Source organism: Hydra vulgaris, chromosome 04 (assembly GCF_038396675.1).
Source record: "Hydra vulgaris chromosome 04, alternate assembly HydraT2T_AEP".
In the NCBI taxonomy this organism is placed as follows: Eukaryota; Metazoa; Cnidaria; class Hydrozoa; order Anthoathecata; family Hydridae; genus Hydra; species Hydra vulgaris.
Window position 1 is genome coordinate 23,217,686 of NC_088923.1, and position 23,925 is coordinate 23,241,610.

At 26.5% G+C, this 23,925-nt stretch overlaps 1 protein-coding gene across 2 annotated transcripts in view; it reads left to right on the plus strand.

The window, feature by feature from the left end:
• Positions 1 to 23,925, plus strand: part of LOC100208378 (von Willebrand factor D and EGF domain-containing protein) — a 111,441-nt gene that overhangs the window by 3,112 nt on the left and 84,404 nt on the right. Inside the window, exons 2-8 of one of the 2 annotated variants that reach the window (XM_065795827.1) lie at positions 297 to 506; positions 9,214 to 9,396; positions 15,627 to 15,854; positions 16,533 to 16,724; positions 21,932 to 22,105; positions 23,470 to 23,673; positions 23,740 to 23,799. In XM_065795827.1, the coding sequence (XP_065651899.1) occupies positions 297 to 506; positions 9,214 to 9,396; positions 15,627 to 15,854; positions 16,533 to 16,724; positions 21,932 to 22,105; positions 23,470 to 23,673; positions 23,740 to 23,799 (1,251 nt within the window). Of the gene's footprint in view, positions 1 to 296; positions 507 to 9,213; positions 9,397 to 9,996; positions 10,184 to 15,626; positions 15,855 to 16,532; positions 16,725 to 21,931; positions 22,106 to 23,469; positions 23,674 to 23,739; positions 23,800 to 23,925 lie in introns of those variants that run through there. The other variant, XM_065795828.1, reaches the window with a different exon arrangement.

The following is a 23,925-nucleotide window of genomic DNA, read 5'->3' on the forward strand; positions in this document are numbered from 1 at the left end:
TATATATATATATATATATATATATATATATATATATATATATACTTTATCATAACGAATACTTTCGGTAATCACACAATTCAAAAAAAATGTTTACTTATCCAACCAAAATATGGTAAAGTTCAAAACACTTATTGAATCAAAAAATCTAACTTTATGACTTAAAATAATCTTTTTAACTATAATTAACCATATAAAATTATTTCATATTTTGTAACAAAAGAAAAGCAATGGAAAAGGTTACATAAATGTATAGCAGATTTTTAGAGTTAAAAGTATTTTAAATTCAACTTTAGTGGTTTATAATGGTAATTGCACTAATGGTTGGTTGGAGTATAAAAATCATTGCTACAATTTTGTTGGTGATTATTGGATATACGGAAAAACATGGAATGATGCTCTTTTAACATGTCAAAACTATGGAGGTAGTTTGGTAAAAATAGACGATCAAGCAGAAAATTATTTTATTTTAAATCAGACATTCTCATGGAATTATTATTGGATTGGTATGTTTTTTTTTTTAAATTTAGTTAACGTACGTAATTTGTTTAACAATTTTCGCACATTTTTATATAATCATGTTAAAAAAAGTTAATACCGTTTATAATAGAATATTTAACAGTTACAACTGCACAAAAAAAATGAGGCAGGCAGCATAATTGAAATCTAAAATTAAACAAAGTTTTAAGTTTAATCTTAAACAACATGTAAATCATTATTTTTTCAAGTTCAAACAATACAAAAATTATTTTGAAAAAATCATTGTTCAAGATTCCATTTAGTATTTAAAATTACAAGAGAGTTTAGGAAAGACTTAGTTCTTCAAAAATAAAAACATATTAAAACAAACTTTTATTCAAAGTAAATAAAATCCTAAATAAAAATGGTAAAGATGATTTTTGATTTGTTAAGACTTTTAGGATGGAAAAAAATATCTCAAGAAATTACTGTACTATAATAAAGATCTATAATAAATAATAAAAATGAAAAAATAAAAATAACGGAAGTAAACAAAAAAACAAACTTTCGTTTTATTTTACAATTACAAATAAAATTCCTAATTTTAGATTAATTATATTTAAACTCTAATTTTATTTTACGGTAAAAAAATAATTTTTATAAACTAATTTAAATTTCGACTCTTTTTTTGAAAATTGCTATTTTTGAAAATCGTGAAAGTGGGAAATCCTTCTGCAAAGCTAACCTTCATAAAGCTAACTAAAACTAGTTTAAAGCTAACTTTAGCTAGTTTAAAGCTAACTTAAACAAGTTTATAGTTAACTTAAACAAGTTTATAGTTAACTTAAACAAGTTTATAGTTAACTTAAACAAGTTTATAGTTAACTTAAACAAGTTTATAGTTAACTTAAACAAGTTTATAGTTAACTCAAACAAGTTTAAAGTTAACTTAAACAAGTTTAAAGCTAACTTTAACTAGTTTAAAACTAACGTTTAAAAAGCCAAATGAACCTGTTTATAACGTACGTTTTAAAAAAGTTTTTAGACGCATGTTTTAAATTTATAAAAAAATAAAGTTACCGCACAAATGTTAGGGTGGACGCACAGAAATGTACAAAAATTTTGACATTAGACTAAACTTTTATATTTGCGACATAAATACGTAATAAAAAGTTTCAAAGAAAAGGCTTTTAAACTTAAAAATATTAAAAATCATACTTCACTAATTTTTAATGGTTAGAAACCATTAAAATTAGTGAAGTAATTACTTAAAATCTAAAAAACATTTAAAAATGATATTCAAGCATATATTAAACACTCATCAGAAAAAACTACGAATAAAATGATTTTTTAGAAACAGTGAATAAACAATTAACAAACACAATAAACTTATACTTCCCGATGTTGAGACACGCTTCAAGCCAAAAGCCATTATATATGCGCGCAATTACATCGAGACTTACATGCAGAAGAGTTTTTAACTTCATCCTTCCTTCCTGGAACACCTTTTTTTTATTTCAACTTATGTTATTTGTTTCTTTATTATGCTTTCAACACAATTATGTCTTTGATAATTCAGGTTTAACCTTTTGGTTGTCATAAAATCAGATAGTTCTTCCAGTTTCTTTATTAAGATAGTTTCTTTATGAAGTTTATCAATCAGTTCCAGAGCATGCTTGAATTATTTCTAATAAACTGCTGAATCGCGACTTTTTATCAGGCAAAATACAGTTTTCTGCTCTTTCAAATTTGTGTACATAAAATTATGGTACACCAGGTACCATAATTTTATGCTCATAACTACCATTATAATATTAGTTATTATTATTATTTTTTCATTGTAATTATTGTAAACATACTTATTATTACTATCAATTATTTTTATCAAATTGTAAAATGATTTACGGAAAATAAATAGCTTGTTGTTGTTGTTGTTGTTGTTGTTGTTAACAAAAGTCTTTTTATTATAGCAATAAATTAATATAAAAAGATGCTGCCTGACGCTAAGCTACTAGTTAAATAAACCTCGTACCTTATCTCAGAAGTTAGGCTCAAGAAACTTTTGGAAACCTTCAACAGTGTTGTTAATAAAGGTAAGTTAAACATTTCATCTCTAAGTCATGGGACTTATCTTAATACCTCTCCCAAGAGTAATGAACAATTTGCAAATAAATTTACTAAACTAAATAAATCAATGCTGAACTATTTACAAACAAATTTTATAAAAATATAGACTCTTGAATCTGAAAGCCTTATTCTTCCTGCCATTCCAGTTCCAAATTTCAAGACAAAATTCTTATCATTGTCTTAGAAAGCTTTTCTTCAAAACTCTTTTTAATTTATCCAAACTATTTAATGAGGTATTTGACTGAATCTTATTTTCCTGCATGCTGGAAAATAGCATCTGTGGTTCTGTTTTTAAAAACAGAACCACATGCTATTTTCGGACTCCGACTATTATCTGGTACTCCAGATAATAGTCGGAGTCTGAAAGACTATTCGGACTCCGACTATTATCTGGTAAAAATTTTTTTCTATTATTAGCAAGATCTTGAGTCTTTGATCAACTAATTTCTATGATGAGAAACGACGAGTGAAGGGATATTGCTCTTGACGTATCTAAAGTTTTCAAAAAAGTTTGGCATGATGGTTTTCTTCATTAGTTTCCTTCATATGGTGTGCCTGAGAAAGTTTTTGAGATTTTCAAATCATCTTCAAAGGGCAACACTTTTCTTCAATTCCAGTATCTTCTAGGGTACCTCAAGATTCTATCTTTGATTCTGTGTTATTTCTTATCAAGATAAATAATCTCTTTGACAATCTTAAATCTAAAGTGGCACTATTTGCTTACTATTCAACTTTATATTCCTGTCTTGGCAAAAAGTCTTCTTTTATTGATCGTATAAAACTAGCTGATCTTGAATTCAATCAAACTCTTTGAATGCTGCCAAAATCAGTTAATGAATTTTGATGATGTGTAGGGTCTATGTATTTGATGTTGTGACCAACATTAGATATATTCCAACTGTTAAAATCATAGAACTGGTGATGCCAGTACATTTAAATATCACATGATACATACATAATTAACCTAAAAATAAAATAATAAATACTCTTATATGTTTTTTCTAAACGCGTATACTACCTGAAAATACCTGAAAATGAAACAAGTGATAGTTTTATGATACACTCTTTGTTTTCTTTGCACATCATTTGACATGCATCCCTTTTGCTAGCGTAAAATAGTTCACAACTGGTACCGTTTCAACTCTAAACTGCTGTTTCAATTATTTTTTTATTAATCATAACATCAAATTCTACCAGTTCTTTAGCAAGGGATTTAGAAATATGTTATTATTTGAAATATAGTTAAAAAGTACGCAGATATTTTATTAGAAAATTTTTATATTAATACTTAAATGATTAGATACCGTTTCCCTTGAACATTTTAGTTCACGATTTATAGACTCGCTTGTCGTTTGATTGTAAGACTGCAATGTTTACTATTAAAACAAATCTAAAATGGTTAATTTAATCCATAAAAATGGATATTTAAATAAAAAAGATGAATAACCAATTACATATTTTAATCGGAATAAATGATTTTAATTAATTTACTTTTCCTTTTCTGCGCAGCACGAGCATTTAATGATAGGTTGTGAAACTTCTTTTTACCTTTTATCTTCGTATTAATGTGATGTCTTACACGTAGCACATTAGGAATTGATTTGGTTACTTTCTATTTTTTAATTGGTTGTGAACCCTTGTTCTTATTTTTATCAAACGAACAAGAAATGCTTTTTTGTCTTTGTAGTACAATACTTAGTAGTACAGTCTTAGTGACTAGAAAGGCCATTATCTGAAAAATATAGGCAAAGTATAGAAATGATGTCTTCAAAATGCCTTCGTTTTTTTTATATTTTCTAGATAATAATAAAACTAGACCTCTGTTCAAACTTTTTCGAAAATTCACATTTATTTTGGAGATTGGTTTTTGAAATTGGATTTATTTTGTTAAAATATTTGGCATGAAGTACATTTGCTACTTTGAGTGGCAAATTTAGCAACATAAATTTGAGACACTTTAAAATAAAAAGATTTTGAGAGATTTTTTTCTCTGCTACTCCGGGCGGATTTCTAAAAAGTGAAAGTAAAAACTAAACATGGTTACACTTTTTGTTGTTTAATAATCGTGGTTCGGAACCTCTATATTTTAAATTTTACTCTTACTTTGAGCATTTACATCTCCTAAGGCCATTACTTACAAAGAGTTTCCTTATGTGTTTTTGAAAGCCACAGAGACATACATTAATTATATGCAAAAATACTTCATATTTATGCAAGAGCCTGGGAAGGAATGCGTTTAAAAAAATCAAATTTTGCGGTAATAAGATTTGCTAGATTACCCATAAAAATTGTGGTCTTAGGTCTGCGATGAAAGATGTAAGTTATATACACGCATTTTTCAATATCTGAAGAAAAATACATGTGCCTAGGTGAGCATATAGAAGTCCTAGAAGTAGCTTTATTTTGCCATATACTTAATTAACAAAATAACTTTATACGGCAACAGTATAGATATGCTAAGTAAGGCCTACTTTACATCTTTCATAACTAGTAATTTTGTTAAAAAACTTTATATATGAAATTTTTATAACTGTACAAGAGTGTTTGATAAAAAATACTTTCTAAGCTTTTATAACGTAACATATTGCTAAACAATTAGCAAAAAAATACCCTCGTGTTCTTTATTTTTCGGTTTTGACGTTCTACCAATCTATTCCTCTACCAATCCATTCCTCTGTTCTACTCCATTTAATTCATGTAGTTGTTTACATACCTCATGTACGAATTCCCGACCTTGGTCATTAATTTAGATTTTTAAGCAGCCATGCCAACACATTACCTCGTATAAAAATTGAGCAATAGTTTGTGCTGATTTGTCCTTGATCGGTTTGGCTTCCAATCATTTTAAAAAATATTCAATCAAGACGATGACATGACCATATCATTGCCTTGATTGACTATTTTTTTGACCCATCAACCACTAAAAGGTTACAGATATTCACTCCAACTTGTATTATAACACTTGATAGTACTGGTATTGACTTCAATTCAATATTAAGATAGAAATAAAACAATACAAACCCAGCGGGCACACGACGTTGGAATTACGTTCAAACAACGTTGATTGACGTTGATTAATATTATTTTACATAATTTTTATACTCATAATTAAGAAAATTTAAAATTCAAAAAGTATCCTTGGACTTTATTATGTAAAGTTTCATATAAGCCTATGTTTGCTGAACTAATGATTACTAGGGTGTACCAAAAACATACTATTTTTTTTCTCCAGGATACCTCTCAATTTTTTCCCATTCTCTGAAGTCCACTAAGGCTAAAAATTAACAGAAATTAAAAATTTCGTAGACAGGAAGTGGAAACTGTAAAATTTGAAAAAATTGGTTTTTCAAAAATAAATGTCCGTTACATCAATGTTGGATTAAAATGTAATAAAATTTATTTTTATCTTATTTTCTTTAATAAAGTTAATAATGATGCCTAAGTTGAATAGTATTATTATAATTTTTTAAAAGCATATTTTGGTTTTTAGATTTGGGCTCGGGTATGTTAAGGCTAAGCGTGTCGAGAGGCTCATAAATATGAATAAGCAATGCATTTTCGTAAGCTTATTCATTTTATTCATATTTCATTATTAGGACATTTTTCTCATTTTTTTGTTTTTTTAAACATTTATTGATGAATAGTAAAGTGATTAACATTATTATTAGTGTAATGCATACTTTATATTTATAAGAACATCGAGTTTTTGTAACATGCTTGATAACGCTTGTTTGAAATATTTTAAGAGGCTCTTAATTATACTTAAGCTTATAAAACCGTGTGCATTTTCGTAAGCCTTGTGTCCAAGAAAAATTCATCTATACTTATATATAAATATTTTTGTTTTGCAATGCAATAACTTCATTAAATGGTTTTCATGCATCAAACAAACACCAACGAAAATTTCAGTATTCTGCTCATAAACCTGATTTAAAGTAACACACAACAAAATGCTTATCATACGCTTAATTTGTAAACATAACTTGAGCTTTATATGTTTATAAACGTATAATTCTCTTATTAAAAAAACATGTCACATGCCAATTTAAATCACCTTTGATCAATTAACAAGTTCAGTTTTGTGGCTAACATTGGTTGTCCTGTCAGAATAGACCCAAATAAAAGGGAAAAGAGGATGACATACACTAAAAACAGAAAGCTACTGTTTCCTGTAAAGTATTCAATTGACCAGCTGTCATGGGCAGCTAATTGATAGAATATTTTAACCAGGTTCTCAGCATTGGAAAACCTCAGATTTACAATTTTATAAATAGATACTGATGACTATTTTAAAATTTTTACGTTTAAAATCTACTATTTCTGTTGTAGCTTGTTCTCAAAGGTTTCCTAGTGAATATCTTACCTGCAAGAGTGAAACATATGCGGTACTTCTCTTTTAATGGATGTGAAAAACAAGATTCAAAACATCATTCAATGATATTGACAGCACAAATGACATCAATCTTAGAGTAATTTAAGCTGAATGCTCCAAGAGAGTTGACCAGGCAGATGTGATCTTATATATGCAAGGGTATTAAAATATTGTTGATTGTATCTTTGCGATTTTCTTTGAGAAAATAAAATGGTATAGGAAAGCAGTATATATACGATTATGTAAACTGGTCACTCAGAACGAAGTGAATAAGATGAAGCGCATCTGGTTTGATTAGAATGGGTAACAGGTTAGGTTGTTTTTAAACATCATTAAAAGTGAGGCCCTGCAGTTCCTCAAGAGGCCATCGACTACAGAGATATATAACACAAGAACTACCAGAAGCTCTGTAAACTAGTTGTCTTTTAATTATTTGTAGGTGTATCAATATTACCTTTTTATCAATCTGGAGCCTTACATTAGTAGTTAAATTATATTAAAAACTGTTTTTTTTTAGGGAGGGAGGGGGAGGGGGACATTTTAGAGTTTTTTAAAAAAATTATTAATATTAATGATAATTCATTCCTAAGATGTTTGGTAAATGCTTCATACCTGCTTGCCTATAGGATGACTAAGAATGTATCCTAGGTGAGAATCAGGGAAAAAAAAGATGATAAAACGGCACATTTTAATTTATCTGAGCAGTTTCATATGGGAAAACCAAAGCTACCATTTATAAGCAGGTCAACGGAGCTTACTGAGCGGGGTTTCAATAGGTCGTGATTCATGCTTACAAGAGCTTACTGAGCTGGTAGGATAGCTGAGATTCATGTTGAAAAGTTAAAATGGTGGATAAAGAGAAATAACAGTTCACATTTTTAAAAGGTTTTTGAAGCTAATTGAATGTGTCAATTGCTGTGCAGAAAAGCATATCCTATTGATCGAGAACTTTGTTAGAGACAACTGATTGGGCAACACAATAATGAACCTCATACTGGTCACAATAGAATAACTTCTTAAACTAGAAATAAATTATTTTAAGAGACTCTCATTTTTCCAAAAAAATTGCACTTTTTTTGAAAAATTTTACAGCTATCACTTTTACTGGAACAAAAAGTTTTTTTGGTAATTTTAGCCTATTTGGACCTTAGAGAACGGGAAAAAATTGAGGTTTTTTTTTTTTTTTTTTTTGGGGATACCCTTATGATTACTTTACATTATAAGTATAATGTCCTAAATATAGAGGTTACAGCCGTTTACAGAGATTTCCTTAGCTAAAAGAAAAAAAAGTTGTTTCAAAGAAAAATACTGAGGAGGCACTTACTTATTATTTAAACTCTTAAGTGGATTTTGAAAAAAATATTAGTAAATGGGCAATAAATGTGTTTAGAAAAAAAGATTTTTTTCTAAAAACGTTTTTTTTTTTGTTTGCCATTCATATAAATTTAAATGAGTTGCCATGAAACAAGAGCATAATTCCAAAAATTAAAAAAGTAGGTTTCTATGACTTACAGACACAAAAAAGGTTTTATTTTGATTGACAGAACTTTTTACTAAATGTAAAACATGAAATGTTTATAAAATTTAAAATCTCTAAAATAAAAACATTTTAAACATTTTTTGATATATTTTATATTTCAAAAAATATATTTTGTGTTTTGAAACAACTTATATAAAAGGTATATATATAATGTCCTAAATATTGAGGTTACAGCCGTTTACAGAGATTTTCTTAGCTAAAAGAAAAAAAAGTTGTTTTAAAGAAAAATACTGAGGAGGCACTCACTTATTATTTAAACTCTTAAGTGGATTTTGAAAAAAATATTAGTAAATAGGCAATAAATGAGTTTAGAAAAAAAGATTTTTTTCTAAAAACGTTTTTTTTTGTTTGCCATTCATATAAATTAAATGAGTTGCCATGAAACAAGAGCATAATTCCAAAAATTAAAAAAGTAGGTTTCCTTGACTTACAGACACAAAAAAGGTTTTATTTTGATTGACAGAACTTTTTACTAAATATAAATAATGAAATGTTTATAATATTTAAAATCTCTAAAATAAAAACATTTTTTGATATATTTTATATTTCAAAAAATATGTTTTGTGTTTTGAAACAACTTATATAAAAGGTTTATAAAACTACACAAGCATTAAGTACTTGAACCGTAGGTAAAAAAAATATTTTGTAGACTTAATTAGTTGACTAAAATAGTTATTTGATAGTTGTATTTAAATTATTATATTGTTTTAAATAGGTCTTAATGATATTCAGACTGAGGGAACATATAAGTGGTCTGATAATACAACAGGATTTTTTTTTAATTGGGGAATTAATGAACCTACTGAGTTAAATGGAGATGAAGATTGTGTGGAGACAACTCGTAATGGTTGGAATGATTTTAACTGCAATGCAAAGATTGGGTTTATTTGTAAAAAAGGTAAACAATATTTAGTCTATTTTTGTAACTCTTTAATATCCATTTGAATCTTAAGTATTTGAAATTTTTTGTGAATTTCGACAGATTCTTACAATTACAATTGAAATTAAAATGGAGAGCTGATTTATATTGAATTTTTTTTTGTTTACTCAAGTTTATTGCTACTTATTGTTATAACTTGTTTATCGTTATAATTAATTATATGTTATTTATTGGTGTTATTTAAATTTATTTTTATTTTTTACAAAGGCGTATCAATAGACGATTGTCCATAGATCCGCCCCCCCCCCCTTGATTGTCCCCCCCCTCCTTTTTCTTAGATATTTTGGAATACATTATGTTATTGTAAATCTGTACATTTAACACAGCTTGAAAATATAAGTAAATTAAGGAGGCTGTTTAAAAGTACCACGAAATTTAAATAAAATTTTGTGAGTATATGCGCTAGGCATGTATGTGCAATTCCTTTTTTAAATTATGTTACACGCACAACAACTTTATCAAATATTTGCCTATTTAAACTGAAACTTGATTTTCAAATTTTGTTGAAGGCTGTTTGTCTGAAGAATAAAATAATCTAAAAAGTTTTGAGTCTGGCCAAAAGAGGGCAAACTTATTACTGAAAATACCATTTAACTTTCGTTTAGCAGAAAACAAGTTAAAAATTGTTACCACTTTGTGGTTAGATTTCTACGAATCAGTAATGTGAATTGTATTAGAAAATTTTACAAGATGTTGACATTCCATTCAGGGTTGGCAGAAACCGGTTTTTTTTGGGTTTTATTGGGTAAGTAAAAGGAGTAAATGCTTTATGCCGCTACCAATAGAAATTGGTTGTTTTTATTTTTTCATTTAAAAATGGCTGCTTTTAGTGTAAATCAAAAAATAATAATAATAAATAAAATGAAAATAATGATAACAAATGCGAAGATGAAATATATATGCCAGTGCATATATGCATATATGTATATTTATAAATATATATATATATATGTATATATATATATATATAAATATATATATATATATACATATATATATATACATATATATATATATACATATATATATATATATATATATATATATTATATATATATATATATATATACATATATATATATATATATATATATACATATATATATATATATATATATATATATATATATATATATATATATATACATGTATATATATATATTTATATATATATATATATATATATATATATATATATATACATATATATATATATATATATATATATATATATATATATATATATATATATATATATATATATATATATATATATATATATATATATATATAGTCAAAAACAGTAATACAAAGTATTATGTAATAAAATGAATGTCCAATTATCAAAAAATAAAACAAAAAGCAGCTATTATAGATGCTTGTAAAATTTGAGGCAATTGCTTGCTGTTTTATGAGTTAAAGCTTTTTTATTCAACCCTTTTTCTCTTATATGAGCGATTGCTCAGAGTAAAGTCTTTCACCCGCAAAAAAAGCAATTGCTAAAAATTTGTATTCACATAATTGCAGCAATTACTCCAAAAACTTGGAGTAAAAGCAATTGCTCAATTTTATTCACCAGGCCTAATGTATTTCCATATTCAAATATTCAAATAATCAAATATTCAAATATTAGTAAATCTACTCTGATTGCTGTTATTATTAGTTATAATAATTGATAATAATAGTTAATAATAATTTAGTTAACAATAATATTTAATAATTAATTTAGTTAACAATAGTATTTAATAATTAATTTAGTTAATAATATAATAGTTATAACATAATATTAATGTTGGTTACAATAGTGCATAAAATTATAAAATATCTTTAAAAAAACCCAATAAAACCCAGGTTTTATTGGGTTTTTTTAAGCGGGTTTTATTGGACTTTATTGGGCGGGTTTTTTTGGGCGGGTTTTTAACCCTGATTTCAATACTGATTACAAAAATAAAATAAAAATTTATCAGAATAGACCGACTAAGAAAAATAAACTTTTTTCATGATTCTAGATATTTAGCGTTCTTTCACTTATGTTACCGAGCGATTGTTATGGAGGATTTTTCTTTTAATATTAATTAGATTTTGATTTTTTAGATTTATTTGATGAAAGATCTGCTATCGTTTAGAGCTCATTCATTTAAAGTAATTAACAATAGCAATTTTCAATAACAGGTGTCAGTAAGAGATACTGAGAGATTTTATTTATTGACATTAATGGAAGTTATTAAATCAACAACAGTTTTCCCAGAAAAACAAATTTAAAAAACTAAGTCTTCGTTTTTAAATCAGTGCGTTGTTTACTGTGGATCATTTAAATGACGTTTCTATTTAAATAATCCATTCGAAAACAAAGTCTGTATATATTAGCAAAAGCAATAAACAAATTTTATTTCCTTATGAAACCAATTCTCAAGTTTATCCTTCTAGGAATAAAAAATGTTGAAAAAACAAAAAGCAGAAGCTCCAGCTGTTTGTGCGAAGAAATAGAAAAAGCTTACCACATTTTTTGTAATAGAACTGGATACAAGAACATCTGTTAGTTCGCAACATGAAGAAGTGGAAGGCTCATTTCCTCAGAGAAATAAGTCTGATTACATATACAAAGGTGTAAAGAGCTTGAAGAGAGCCAAAATCACTTGGGTTGCATGCAAAAATGGAAGCATTTGCGTGCCAACTTGAATGCTAATGTGACATTGGATGCTTTTAATTGAGAAAGAACGAGGCTGATTGAATTCATTGAACGTCTATTATGCAATAGCTGAAAAAAATTTGTCATTTTGCGGTATTGTCGAAAATCTCGGCCAAACGGGTAATGGAAAGTAAGTATGTAGCATGATGATAGGGTGAGTCCCAAAAAAAAGTACAAGATAAAAGGTTTATAAAAATAACTACCTGATTAAGAGATTAAGAAATGTAGAAGTTATAGGTTTTAGTGCCAGCAGAGCCAGTGGTGTTAGAGTCAAGCCAAGGGCATGGTCAATTTGATCAGAAATTACATTTAAAAGAGCAGGCTCGTAAGAACTAAAGTTATATAAAGAGAAGGGAGGGGGGCAGTGCTGGATTAAGGGGCCCCGAAATAGTTTTAAGGACTTTTTTTTTTTAGTGAATTTTTCAGACAATTTTTTCAAAATTATTTATTTGAAAAATTATTGGGGAGGGGGGAGGGCAAATGGCCCTGCTGCCCCCCCCCCTCCATTTGCTACGGGCCTGAAGAGTGCAGTCTTGAAAAACAATAAAGAAAAAATGGAAATTCGAAGAGCAAAAGAGGTGCTAAGCCGAAGCATATAGAAAAAATGGACAAAGGATTCAAATCTGATTTCCTGACAAATAGATAAATTGATATGTTAGTATACCCCAAGCCTAGCATGTGAATGTCGAAGTCATTGCGAACTAAAGAATAGCACCAATTGAGACTGAGATTTGAAGAAGGAACAGGTGAGTTTAAATTAGATGTAAGATTCAACTGATAGAGGGATACTTTGAAGACCACAAATATTTGTGAAAGATTTATTGAAACAGTTAGGTGGTAGAGATGGTTTTTTGTTCAAATTTTTTGGTTACTTTGGCCATGATTTAAGTTTAAAGGAAAGTTGACTCGTTTATAGATAAAGCACGGCAACCCAAGCAATGAGCTATGCAGTTGTCTAAGTCCTGCTTATGTCCTAATGCTTCAGCCTCAGCATGCTGAAGTCGAAATGTGTCGTATGGTGCCTTTAGTGGCCTCGACAATGCACACAGGAAACATTGTAGCACAGGTTAAATCTATGCAAGCCTAGTAGATAAAGAAGGGGTTTGAGGTTGGTCAAAAGCATCAACTTAATGATGAATGAAGGCTTACACCTAAACTTTTATTTTTATTAAGACTTGTTACTAAAGAGTTTACAATGTTATGACGAGAAGGGGTGGTGGTGGTGGTGGTGATGGTGGTGGTGGTGGTGGTGGTGGTGGTGGTTGGTGGTGCGCTTGCGTCAAAAAATGCATGACATAGTTTATGGATGACCCCTTATATTATTCTTGTTCACGTTACTAATGCTATTATTAATTATATGAAAGCAACCATTTTTGATGTTTACTTTTTATTATATTTTAGAAAGAATTGTAAACATTATTTGCAGGAAGTTATTTCTTTATGTCTATAAAACTCTAAATAAGTTATATATACTAAATATATACATAATAAATAAAATCTTTATATATAAGTTATATATTTAACTATATATATAAGTTCTTTATAAGTATACATAAGTCCATATAAATTATAAGTTTTTCTATACCTAAAAAAGTCCACGTAAATACTAGACTCCCGCTTTACCAAGGTGTTTGCTGTACCAATGGTACCATTGGTGTAGCTGACCGTTAGGTTAGCTAAAAAGTGTTAGAACACTTTTTAAGTATTTTGTTTGTTATTGTATGGCTCCCAACATTTTTCTTGGTCTGTCATATTGACGCAAAATGCAAAACACGCTTATGCAGCAAAAGCAGTGATGTTCTTTTGATTTTCAAATAATGACTTTCAATTCATTTCAAAATCATGAAGAACATTATTATGTTAACTAAATTAGTTCTCTAAAATATATTAGTTCACAAAGAACAAGCAGGTTGCTCAATCTATTTATTGGAAAAATATATATTTTCTATATTTAGATTTATAGAATTATTATAAAATGCTGTCTAAAATATGATGATAACAAATCATGGTAAAATGTTAAAAAGTTCTTGCATATAGAGCAGAAATAATGAAAAACTGATCAGTTTCCTTGGAAATTTTAGCAGGATTTATCTGATAAATACTTCTTTGAAGATATATTTATCAAAGTTGCTTGTATGTGTTAAGAATTATGAATTCATAAATATTTGAGATTTTCAAAGATTTAAAACAATGAGATCTCCCATTCCTCTTATCAGTTTATTGGAATCTATACGAATGAAGGAAGTTGTGCTCAAGCTTTCAGATAAAACAAAGGGTTTTATAATTTTAGAAATAAGCAAGTGAGCAATAATTAAAAAACAAGAACCATCAGAATTTTTAGAATTACCATAAATTTTTAATTTAAAAACATAAATGAAATAATGAATGATTTAGCTTTAATGAAAAATATTTCAAAGATGAAAGCATTGACTCATAAAATAAATGTAATAATACTATACTGACAAAAGTGAAAAATTAAAAAAAATTAATTATTTAAGCACTTCTATTTGCAGTATTTTTAGAAAAAAATTATTTTGTTGGGTTTCTAATGTAATAAAAAGTATTGTACTTAAAAAAAAAAAACAAGTTTGAAACCGCTTACAAAAATACTGGTACCCATGCCCCTAAGATCTTTATGGTTGGCTAAACAGTTTTTTGATAAGTTTTATGAGTATGAGTTACAAGTAAACAACAAAATAATTTAATTAATTATAAATATTATAATCAGTGTTATGTACTTTAGTGACCTTTCACAAAATAACGTATTATTAAACCTCAAATAAATTTTTTTTATTAAGTTATACTGAAAAATAACTTGAAGTTTTTCCTGTGGAAAATTATTAAGTTTAGTTTTTGCATTTCTTAGGTTTTACCCCCTCAATGATCATTAAATGTCTCTAAAGTTTATTTAATGTAAATATATCAAAAATAACATGGTTTAATTTCATAAATAGTTTTGTTTTAAGAGACAAGACAAAAATTTTAAACTGTAGTCATAAAAAACATGACATTAGTGTTCTTTAAGAATAGTATAAATTTAGCACCCCTTTTAAGTTATTGTATCCTTTAAAAAATACAAATTCAATAAATGTCTGAAGGAGTACTTAGTACATCATTTATAGTATTTAGAAAAAAAACTAATCATGGAAATAGTTTTGATCTTAATAAAAAAATTATAAAATAGTGTGGAATTGTACTCATGGGATATTAATTATAATGTGTGTGAATAATGAAATAATGTAATGAAATAATGTAAAATGCGCTTGAATACTCTGATTTCATATTAAAAAATTAACAAAACAGCATGATTTTTTTGAATACAATGTTTAAGTCTAGTAAGAAAAGTTTAATTTAAACTTATTTAAATTCATTTTTTTTAATCTGAACTTTTTTAATTGAAGTTTTAGTTTTTAGTTTTACAGTTTTAATTTGTTTAACTCTAGTTTTTTTCTAGCTAAAGTTTAGAATCTTTAATGATTTATAATTGCTTGTTTTTTAGCTAAAAATGGTGGTAATTGTACTGGTGGTTGGAACAATATTTGGAATATTGGAAGCTATTGCTATCGATTTTTTATTTACGAGTATTATAATGGATATACTTGGAATCAATCCCATTTAGCTTGTCAGAATTATAATGGAAGTTTGTTAAGTATAACCAATCAAGAAGAAAATTTTCTGATTTTAAATTACATTAGTTTGATGGACTCGAGTTATCAGTTCTGGATTGGTATTTTTACTTTATTAGTTTACCTGTATATGTTAATATTTGAAACAAAAAACTTCTTTCAATATATTCGTAATTACATAAACTTATTCTTATTAATATTTATATAAATTTATTAAATTATTAAAAAAATTATTAAAAAAAAATCATCCTATTAACTTTCAAACAGTTCTCTGACTTAAAGAAGTAATTTTTTTACTTTTGAAAGTAATGAAATTGCTTACATAGTCATTACTACATTTATAGTAATATTTTTACCATAGTAAGAATATTAATAAAATTTTAGTTTTAAGGGAAATTTACTTCTTTTTGAAAAAAAGATGATTCCTAAGAATCTGTAAAGATTTGACACCTGTAACAATCATTTGTAACATGTGTCAAATCTTTAGAGATTGTTAGGAATCATCTTTACTTCAAAAAGAAGTTAATGTTCTCTTAAAACTAAAATTTAATGTAACAATCAACAAGCATTTGTATGCAATTTGACACATTCATTTTATGCTTTTGTTGGTTGGGATTTTAAAAAAATACAATTTTTACCAATTATATTAATTTTTTAGCATTAATTTTTTTATTTTGTCCATATATCGTTTAAAAACCAATTTTAAAAAATATTGTTAAGGTAATGTAAAATATAAACTTGTGTAAAAAGTAATTGTTTAAAAACATTATTTAAAAAAGGTTTAAATGACATTCAGACTGAGGGAAAGTTTGTTTGGAACGACAATACAACATCACAGTTTTTTAACTGGAGAAGTAAGGCACCTGATAATATGAATAACAATGATGACTGTGTGGGAATGCTTAGAGGTCATGGTTGGAATGACATAAGTTGTAATAATCATCTTGCTTATATTTGTGAAGTCAGTAAAGGTATACTATTTATATTAATATTTAAAATAATATGGTTAAAAAGATTTTAAATTATTATGATTTTTGGTGTACTATAATTTATACTAAAAAAATATTATTAAAGTAGTATATATATTTAACTCTTTCGCTACCAGCCATTTTAACGAAAATCTTTTTGCTTTGACCGCACAATTTTTTTAATAAATTTTGGATGGCATAACATTGACAACTAATTAAAATGTGAGTAGTAAATCTCTTTAAAAGCATTACAAACTATATATCAATAGAAAGCTAAATAAATGAACTTTTCAATTTAACAAATTTTTAACACACATTATTGAACAAAAAGAAATACAAAGTGCTTAAAACCAAAGTAGTAACTAAAGCATTAAGTCCAAAACAAAACTTATTTAATGTATAAATAAATGTTTTTCTTCAAAATATATATGTATATATCTATATCTATATATCTATATCTCTCTCTCTCTCTCTCTCTCTCTCTCTCTCCCTCTCTCTCTCTCTCTCTCTCTCTCTCTCTCTCTCTCTCTCTCTCTCTCTCTCTCTCTCTCTCTCTCTCTCTCTCTCTCTCTCTCTAAATCTATATATATCTATATCTATATCTATATCTACCTATCTATCTATCTATATATATATGTATATATATATATATATATTTTTTTTTTTGTATATATATACTTTTGACTTTCGTCCAACATTTGCGTGTTGTCAGAAAGTTAAAACCATTAATTTAATTACAAATTAATCGTTTTTTAAAAAAACCACAAAAACGCATATTTAATTGACCAGAATGTTTTTAACAATATAACCAATGTTTTTATTTTTAATTTTTTTAATAAAATGTTTTTATTTAATTTTTTTAATAAAATATTTTTATTTTTATTTTTTTTACTGTAAATCATGCGCGGAGTGTTGCTACATCGACTATCTTATAGCCTGACTCACAAGGAGTGCTGCTACATCGACTGACAAATAGCCTGACTTGTAAGGGAGTGCTGCTATATCGACTGACCAATAGCCTGACTCGCAACGGAGTCCTGCTACATCTACTATCTTTTAGCTTGACCCGCAAGGCAGTGCTGCTACATTGATTGAGGGTTTGGTTGGGGCAGGCAGTCATTCAATTAATAAAAAAAATTCCAGTCTTGCATTTTAATTTTTACTTTTTGTCAACAAAATATGGAAAAAACTTTCTGACAACATATAAGAGTTTCAACATACAAGAACTATATAATATATATATATATATATATATATATATATATATATATATATATATATATATATATATATATATATATATATATATATATATATATATATATATATATATATATATATATATATATGTATATATATTATATATATATATATATATATATATATATATATATATATATATATATATATATATATATATATATATATATATATATATATATATATATATATATATATATATATATATATATATATATATATATATATATATATAGATATACATACATACATACAGGCCACAGGCCTCGGCGGAACTAAACATGCGAGAGAGTGGAGAAAAGCTCTCCTTAAACGAACATGGTGAGCCATGCGAGCTGCTCCTCTAGACTTCTGTTTATGAGAGCTTTTAGTTTTTTCATAAGCTGTCTGTTTATTTAAATAAAAATAGTTTGTTAAATACAAAATTCGGTTTTATACTTGTTACTAGCATATGTTTGTAAAGTTATTGTTACAATAATTTACACATAACAAGTTTCATTTATTGTGCTGTGAAAAAATTCTTTAAATTTTTTTTATTACAAATTTGTCAAGAAAAAAAAAAAAATTCCATTTGCAAAGTCTCAATTGATTTTTATGTTATTCTATACATTATGTTTTGTTTAGTTATAGTTTATAAATTTATGTTTAAAATAAAATCTTCTCTTAATAAAATCCACAAGTAATCAAAGCAAATAATTTTTTTTTAAATTTTAGGTTGAGGGAAAAACATCTAATAATAATATAGCTAGATCAGAATGCTAATGGGTTTGATTAAAAAAGAAACTAATCGTTATTACAAAACTTCCAAGCGACATTAATCATGAAAATATGCGTTGTGTAATTTACAAAAGATCTACATTTGTTGCGTAGTGGTTCTGTTGTTATACATTACAACTCTAGATTTATAGTGTAGCGTACTCAAACCATCTTCGAGATCAAAAAATAGTATAGTATATGGTCAGGCTTTATGACTAAATAGAATCACATCTAATGAAGAAAATCTAATTATAGAGCTAAAAAATCTGGCTAGAACCTAAATTGTTAGTTTATTCAAATTATTCTTATCACAACGGTGACAAAAGTTGCCTTGATTTTTGAAAAAATTTGCCACTGAAATTATGACAAATACTCACACCGATAATAAATTCAACAGTTAAACCAATTATAGTGATTTCTGCCATCATCAGATTTCTAGAGATTTATATGTTCTTAAACTTTAGCAGAACGGTAGGCTTTTTTTCTAGTTAACAAATTATTCCTTTTTGACTGCCTGCCCAAGCCATAACCCTTTGTTCTTGCTCGTACACTCCACTGTGCCTGTCCCTATTTGAGTCAGTTGATGTATGAACACTCCACCTCATCTGTTCCTATTTGAGATAGTCGATATATGAACACTCGTTTTGAATTAAAATCATTCATTAATGAAATGTTAACTTAAATTTTAATACATTACAACTTTGTTTTAAGAAGTTTACTTGCATAAACTTTTCAATTTAACAAATTTTTAACACGCATTATTGTGTGTTAAAAAACAATTTAACTTAAACTTTTGGTAAAAGGATAATATAAAAGATATGCTCTTGAGGAATATCATTCTAAAGACTCCGTAATAGTGTTATTTAGGTTATTATATTTAGTGTTTGCCATTTAAGAATAAATAAACTTGCCTGTTAGGGGTTGCTTCAATTACTTTTAAAATGTTGTCATTGAATGATTTGTTTCCACTTACATTCTTTTTTCTATAGACATGCTTTAATTTTTTAAAAAGCATGTTATTGTAAACATCTTTGAAATTCATTGATTTTTGTCATAAATACTTCAAAAGCTTAAGGTTTCGTTTTCTAAAGTTACTGGAGTAAAAATCAAGGTAATGCAGCATAAACTTTAACAGAATTTTTTTTTACAAAAGTTACTGGAGTAAAAATCAAGCTGATGCAGTTTAAACTTTAACAGAATTTTCGTAGTTATCAAAATCCTTTTTAGTCTCATATCTCTGAAATTAAATGTCTAAATTAAATTAGGAACTTCTATTTTATTGCATACTTGCAATATTTCAATTTCAAAAACAAACTGTAAAAAAAAAAAACTTATTTATAAAAAATCTTTTTTTTGTGTGAATAAATCATGTGTCTCAGGTACCAGCCATAAACATGATGACTAAAATATAGAAATCTTTATATTTTTAATTAAAAGCTCTTTAAGTTACTATAGGAGAATTTTAATAAATAAACAAGAGAGTTTTCAAGTATTCTTTTTCTTAGATATTGACAATGATTTTAGAAACAGCATTTTAGGATCTATATGTTTAAGATTTTTAGCAGATTTTGCGCTGGCATTTCCCTAAGTTTGAGTCACTGTCCCATCATTGTAAGTTGGCATCTCTTTCTCTTTTCTGCATATAACATCATGATGCTCAAACAAATTTTAATTCTATTAACCAAAACTCATATTTGCTTGACTTGTCATTCCTCAAAATTGCCTCTTTTTACTGTATATTTCCTTTCATGCTCTAAAAACTATTATGTAGTTTTTTTTCCTCACATCTATTCTTTGAAACTCTCTCCCATCTTTTTCTCAACTCACACAACTTACAATTTTTTAAGTCTTCTATCAACCTTTTCCTTGGTTTTCATCAATATTTTTTGTTTTCTAATAACTCTCAACTTAAAAATGGTTGCATGCTGCCTAGATAAAAAAGAAAGTTTAAAAAAGAAATTTTTTTCCATTGCGTACTTTAAATAATATTATTTAAAAGTTATTTGCAAAATTACATATTTTGTATTTTGAATTAATTTTCTCATCCTTTCTACATTTTGTTTTTGCCATAATTCTAAACTTTTCTAAAAAATCTTGCATAACCACAATTTTTTTATTTTTTCAAGTTGTTTATTTTCTTTTTTGAATACTATCATTAACGACACAATCTTTTATTACAATATCATTAAAGTCTGACCCTTGACCCAAAGACCCTTGGTGAAGTTTTTAAGGGAGTTCAATGGTTTTTTATCACATATGTTGTTAGGCATCAGATCAAATATATTAATGCTGGCAAAACAATGATTCTAAAAACAACTTATTTTGAAAATGTCTGCTGGCACCCTATGAATGTGTTCTAGATAATAAAATAATACTGGATTAAAAAATTTTTTAAATAAAAAATATTTTTAGGGGTTGCTACCAACCCTCGAACATTAAATAGGTCCCTAAAATTATAAAAAAGAAAGTTTTTGAAAGCGTATTGTGTCTCAAACAAAGCAAGATTATATAAAAATTTCAAAAATAATCATCTTTTTTAAAAAAACATTGATAAAAAAATAATAATCAAAAAATCTTGTTAAATTTCCTGTTTTTTATTTTTAGTTAAAAAATGTCATTTTTCTATTCACTAAAATCTAAAATAATAATTTAATTATAAAATGGTTTATATTTCTGAAATTTTTATATAATTTTGCAACATTTGAGACCTGACATGACACACTTTAAAAAATTTTTATTTTGATAATATAAGGGACCGATTTAATGTTTGAGGGTCAGGAGCAATCCCTCAAAATATTTTTTATAGAAAAATTTTTTAAACCTAGTATTATGTTTTTATATAGAACACATTCTAGGGGTGCCAGCAGACATTTAAAAAAATGTTGTTTTTAGAAGCACCCTAATGTGTGTGTATGTATGTATGTGTGTGTGTATATATATATATATATATATATATATATATATATATATATATATATATATATATATATATATATATATAGCATGCTACAAAAAATATATGTATGACATACTAAAACTTTAATTGTTAAATTGATTTTTATCCTAAAAAAAATAAAAGTTTATTAAAAGAATTGTTCTGCTTTTTTTTATCTAGTTATCTAGTTACTATTATTTGGAAGAATATCTATTAAAAGTTTTGGAGCATGTAATATTTAATTAATTTATTTTTTTAGATGATCCTTGTTTTGATTACAAAACAATTGATGACTTTGAAAGAAGTACTGCATTTAAAATATCTCCAACAGATTCTTCTACATGTCATCAACCATTCAGCACAGATTGGTATCGGTTTACAAGTGGTGCTGGAGGAAAAATGCCAATAAAAGCTCCACCACCTTACTCATGTGGTAATGTTCTTAGATATTTTTATTTTAACATATTTTTAATACAAAATTTTTAATTAAAAGAAAACAGGGAATTCTAAGTAAAATTGAAGATCATAATGGTTTTGTGTTGTATTTTTTTCCCCTCAGTTAACTCATCTTATAATTTAACAAAATGCCCAATTAATCAAGCTTGAAATTGTATAACTTTTTTTAAGCAATTATTTTTAATTATCAACGAAGATCATTTGTATTGCTTTTGGATCAAAAGCAATACAAATGATCTTCGTATTGCTTTTGGATCAAAAGCAATACAAATGATCTTTGTTGGATCAGGGTCTTAATAAACAGGTGTGTGGGAATTCGAATTTTTATTTCTGTAAGTAACTTTATATATTCTAATTTTAAATTTTTTTTAAAAATTTTGAGATACTGTTTCTTTGTTTATAACTAGTAATAATAATTATTATTACTAGTTATAAACAAAGAAATTTATTTAGTACTTAATAAATGAGGGAAGAGAAAAGGGGTCTTAATAAGGTCAGAGTGGGTGGGAAAATTTTCTAAAAATTAATATATGTGAACTTCCATTTTTATTATTTATTATATCATTGTATTAAGCACCTAAGAGTATCACCTACTTTTTTTCTTTGATTTTTCATAATTCATGTTTTATTAGTAATGAATTAGAATAAATTTAATCATGCTGTTTTTTTTCTATTTAAGAAAAGACGATTCTGCAATTCTTAGTAACAATTACAACTAAATTATTAAGGACAACATCTAAATATAAAACAAAGACAAAAAAATCATACTACATTGTCACTTTTGTAATTAGACTTGCCCAAATAAAACTGTAATAAAGGTTCAAATTTTAGGTGTTATGTTCATTTTTTTATGTTTTAAGTTATTTTATTGGATTCCTTGACTCAAAATATGTAAGTGGACATATTTTCAGCTTTCCATTGCATACAGAACAGAAACAAAAGTCAAAAATTTTCTTTTTAAATTGACAGTTTTTTTGTTGGTTTAAAGCAAAATTAAAATAGTTATATCTGTGTAACTGTTTGGATGATTTAATTTTAGATATGTTCATAAATTATAAAAATCTTTGAGCTGTGAAAATGCAGCTAAATTTGAGACCTTGTGCTTTATGTCCAAAATATTTTTACATTGAATTGTTTAATAATATTCAAAGACAATAAAGTTAAACAAATTTTTGAAACAATAAAATATAGGAAAGCAACTAAATACAAACAACAGAAAGTTATACTATTATCTTTCTTATTTTCTCTAAGATAAATTAAAGCTTGGTGTATTATTTGAATATACTTTTAATAGTAAAAAAAATGTATTAGTTTGTATTTGTACACTTATATTTTTTCTAGGGGTTAGAAATCCTGTTTGGCTAAATGGTACAGAACCATCTGCAATAGATGAAATTAAGTCACTTAAGGCTTGTGTGGTAGTTGATAAAGATACTTGTGCTAATAAAACTGATGTCAAAGTAAAAAAATGTTTACGAAACAGTGAAGAGTATTTTGTATATTATTTACAACCACTTCCAAGCTGTTCAATGAGATACTGTGCAGGTAAAGAATAGCAAGTTGTTTTACAAGGTGATAACTCTTTTACAAACTTTATGGTTTATATTTTAGGTAGTGAAAAGAAATGTGAACCTGAAGAAAGTTCATTAACAAGTTTTACACCCTGCTCAAGTAATTTTTTTTTCAATTAAAAAGTTTATCTCTATTAAAAAAAGGAAATATACATTTTCTGACTTTTTTCAGTTTAAAAATAAACTTAGGGAAACCTTAGAAATACAAATAATATGTGCTCTGCGC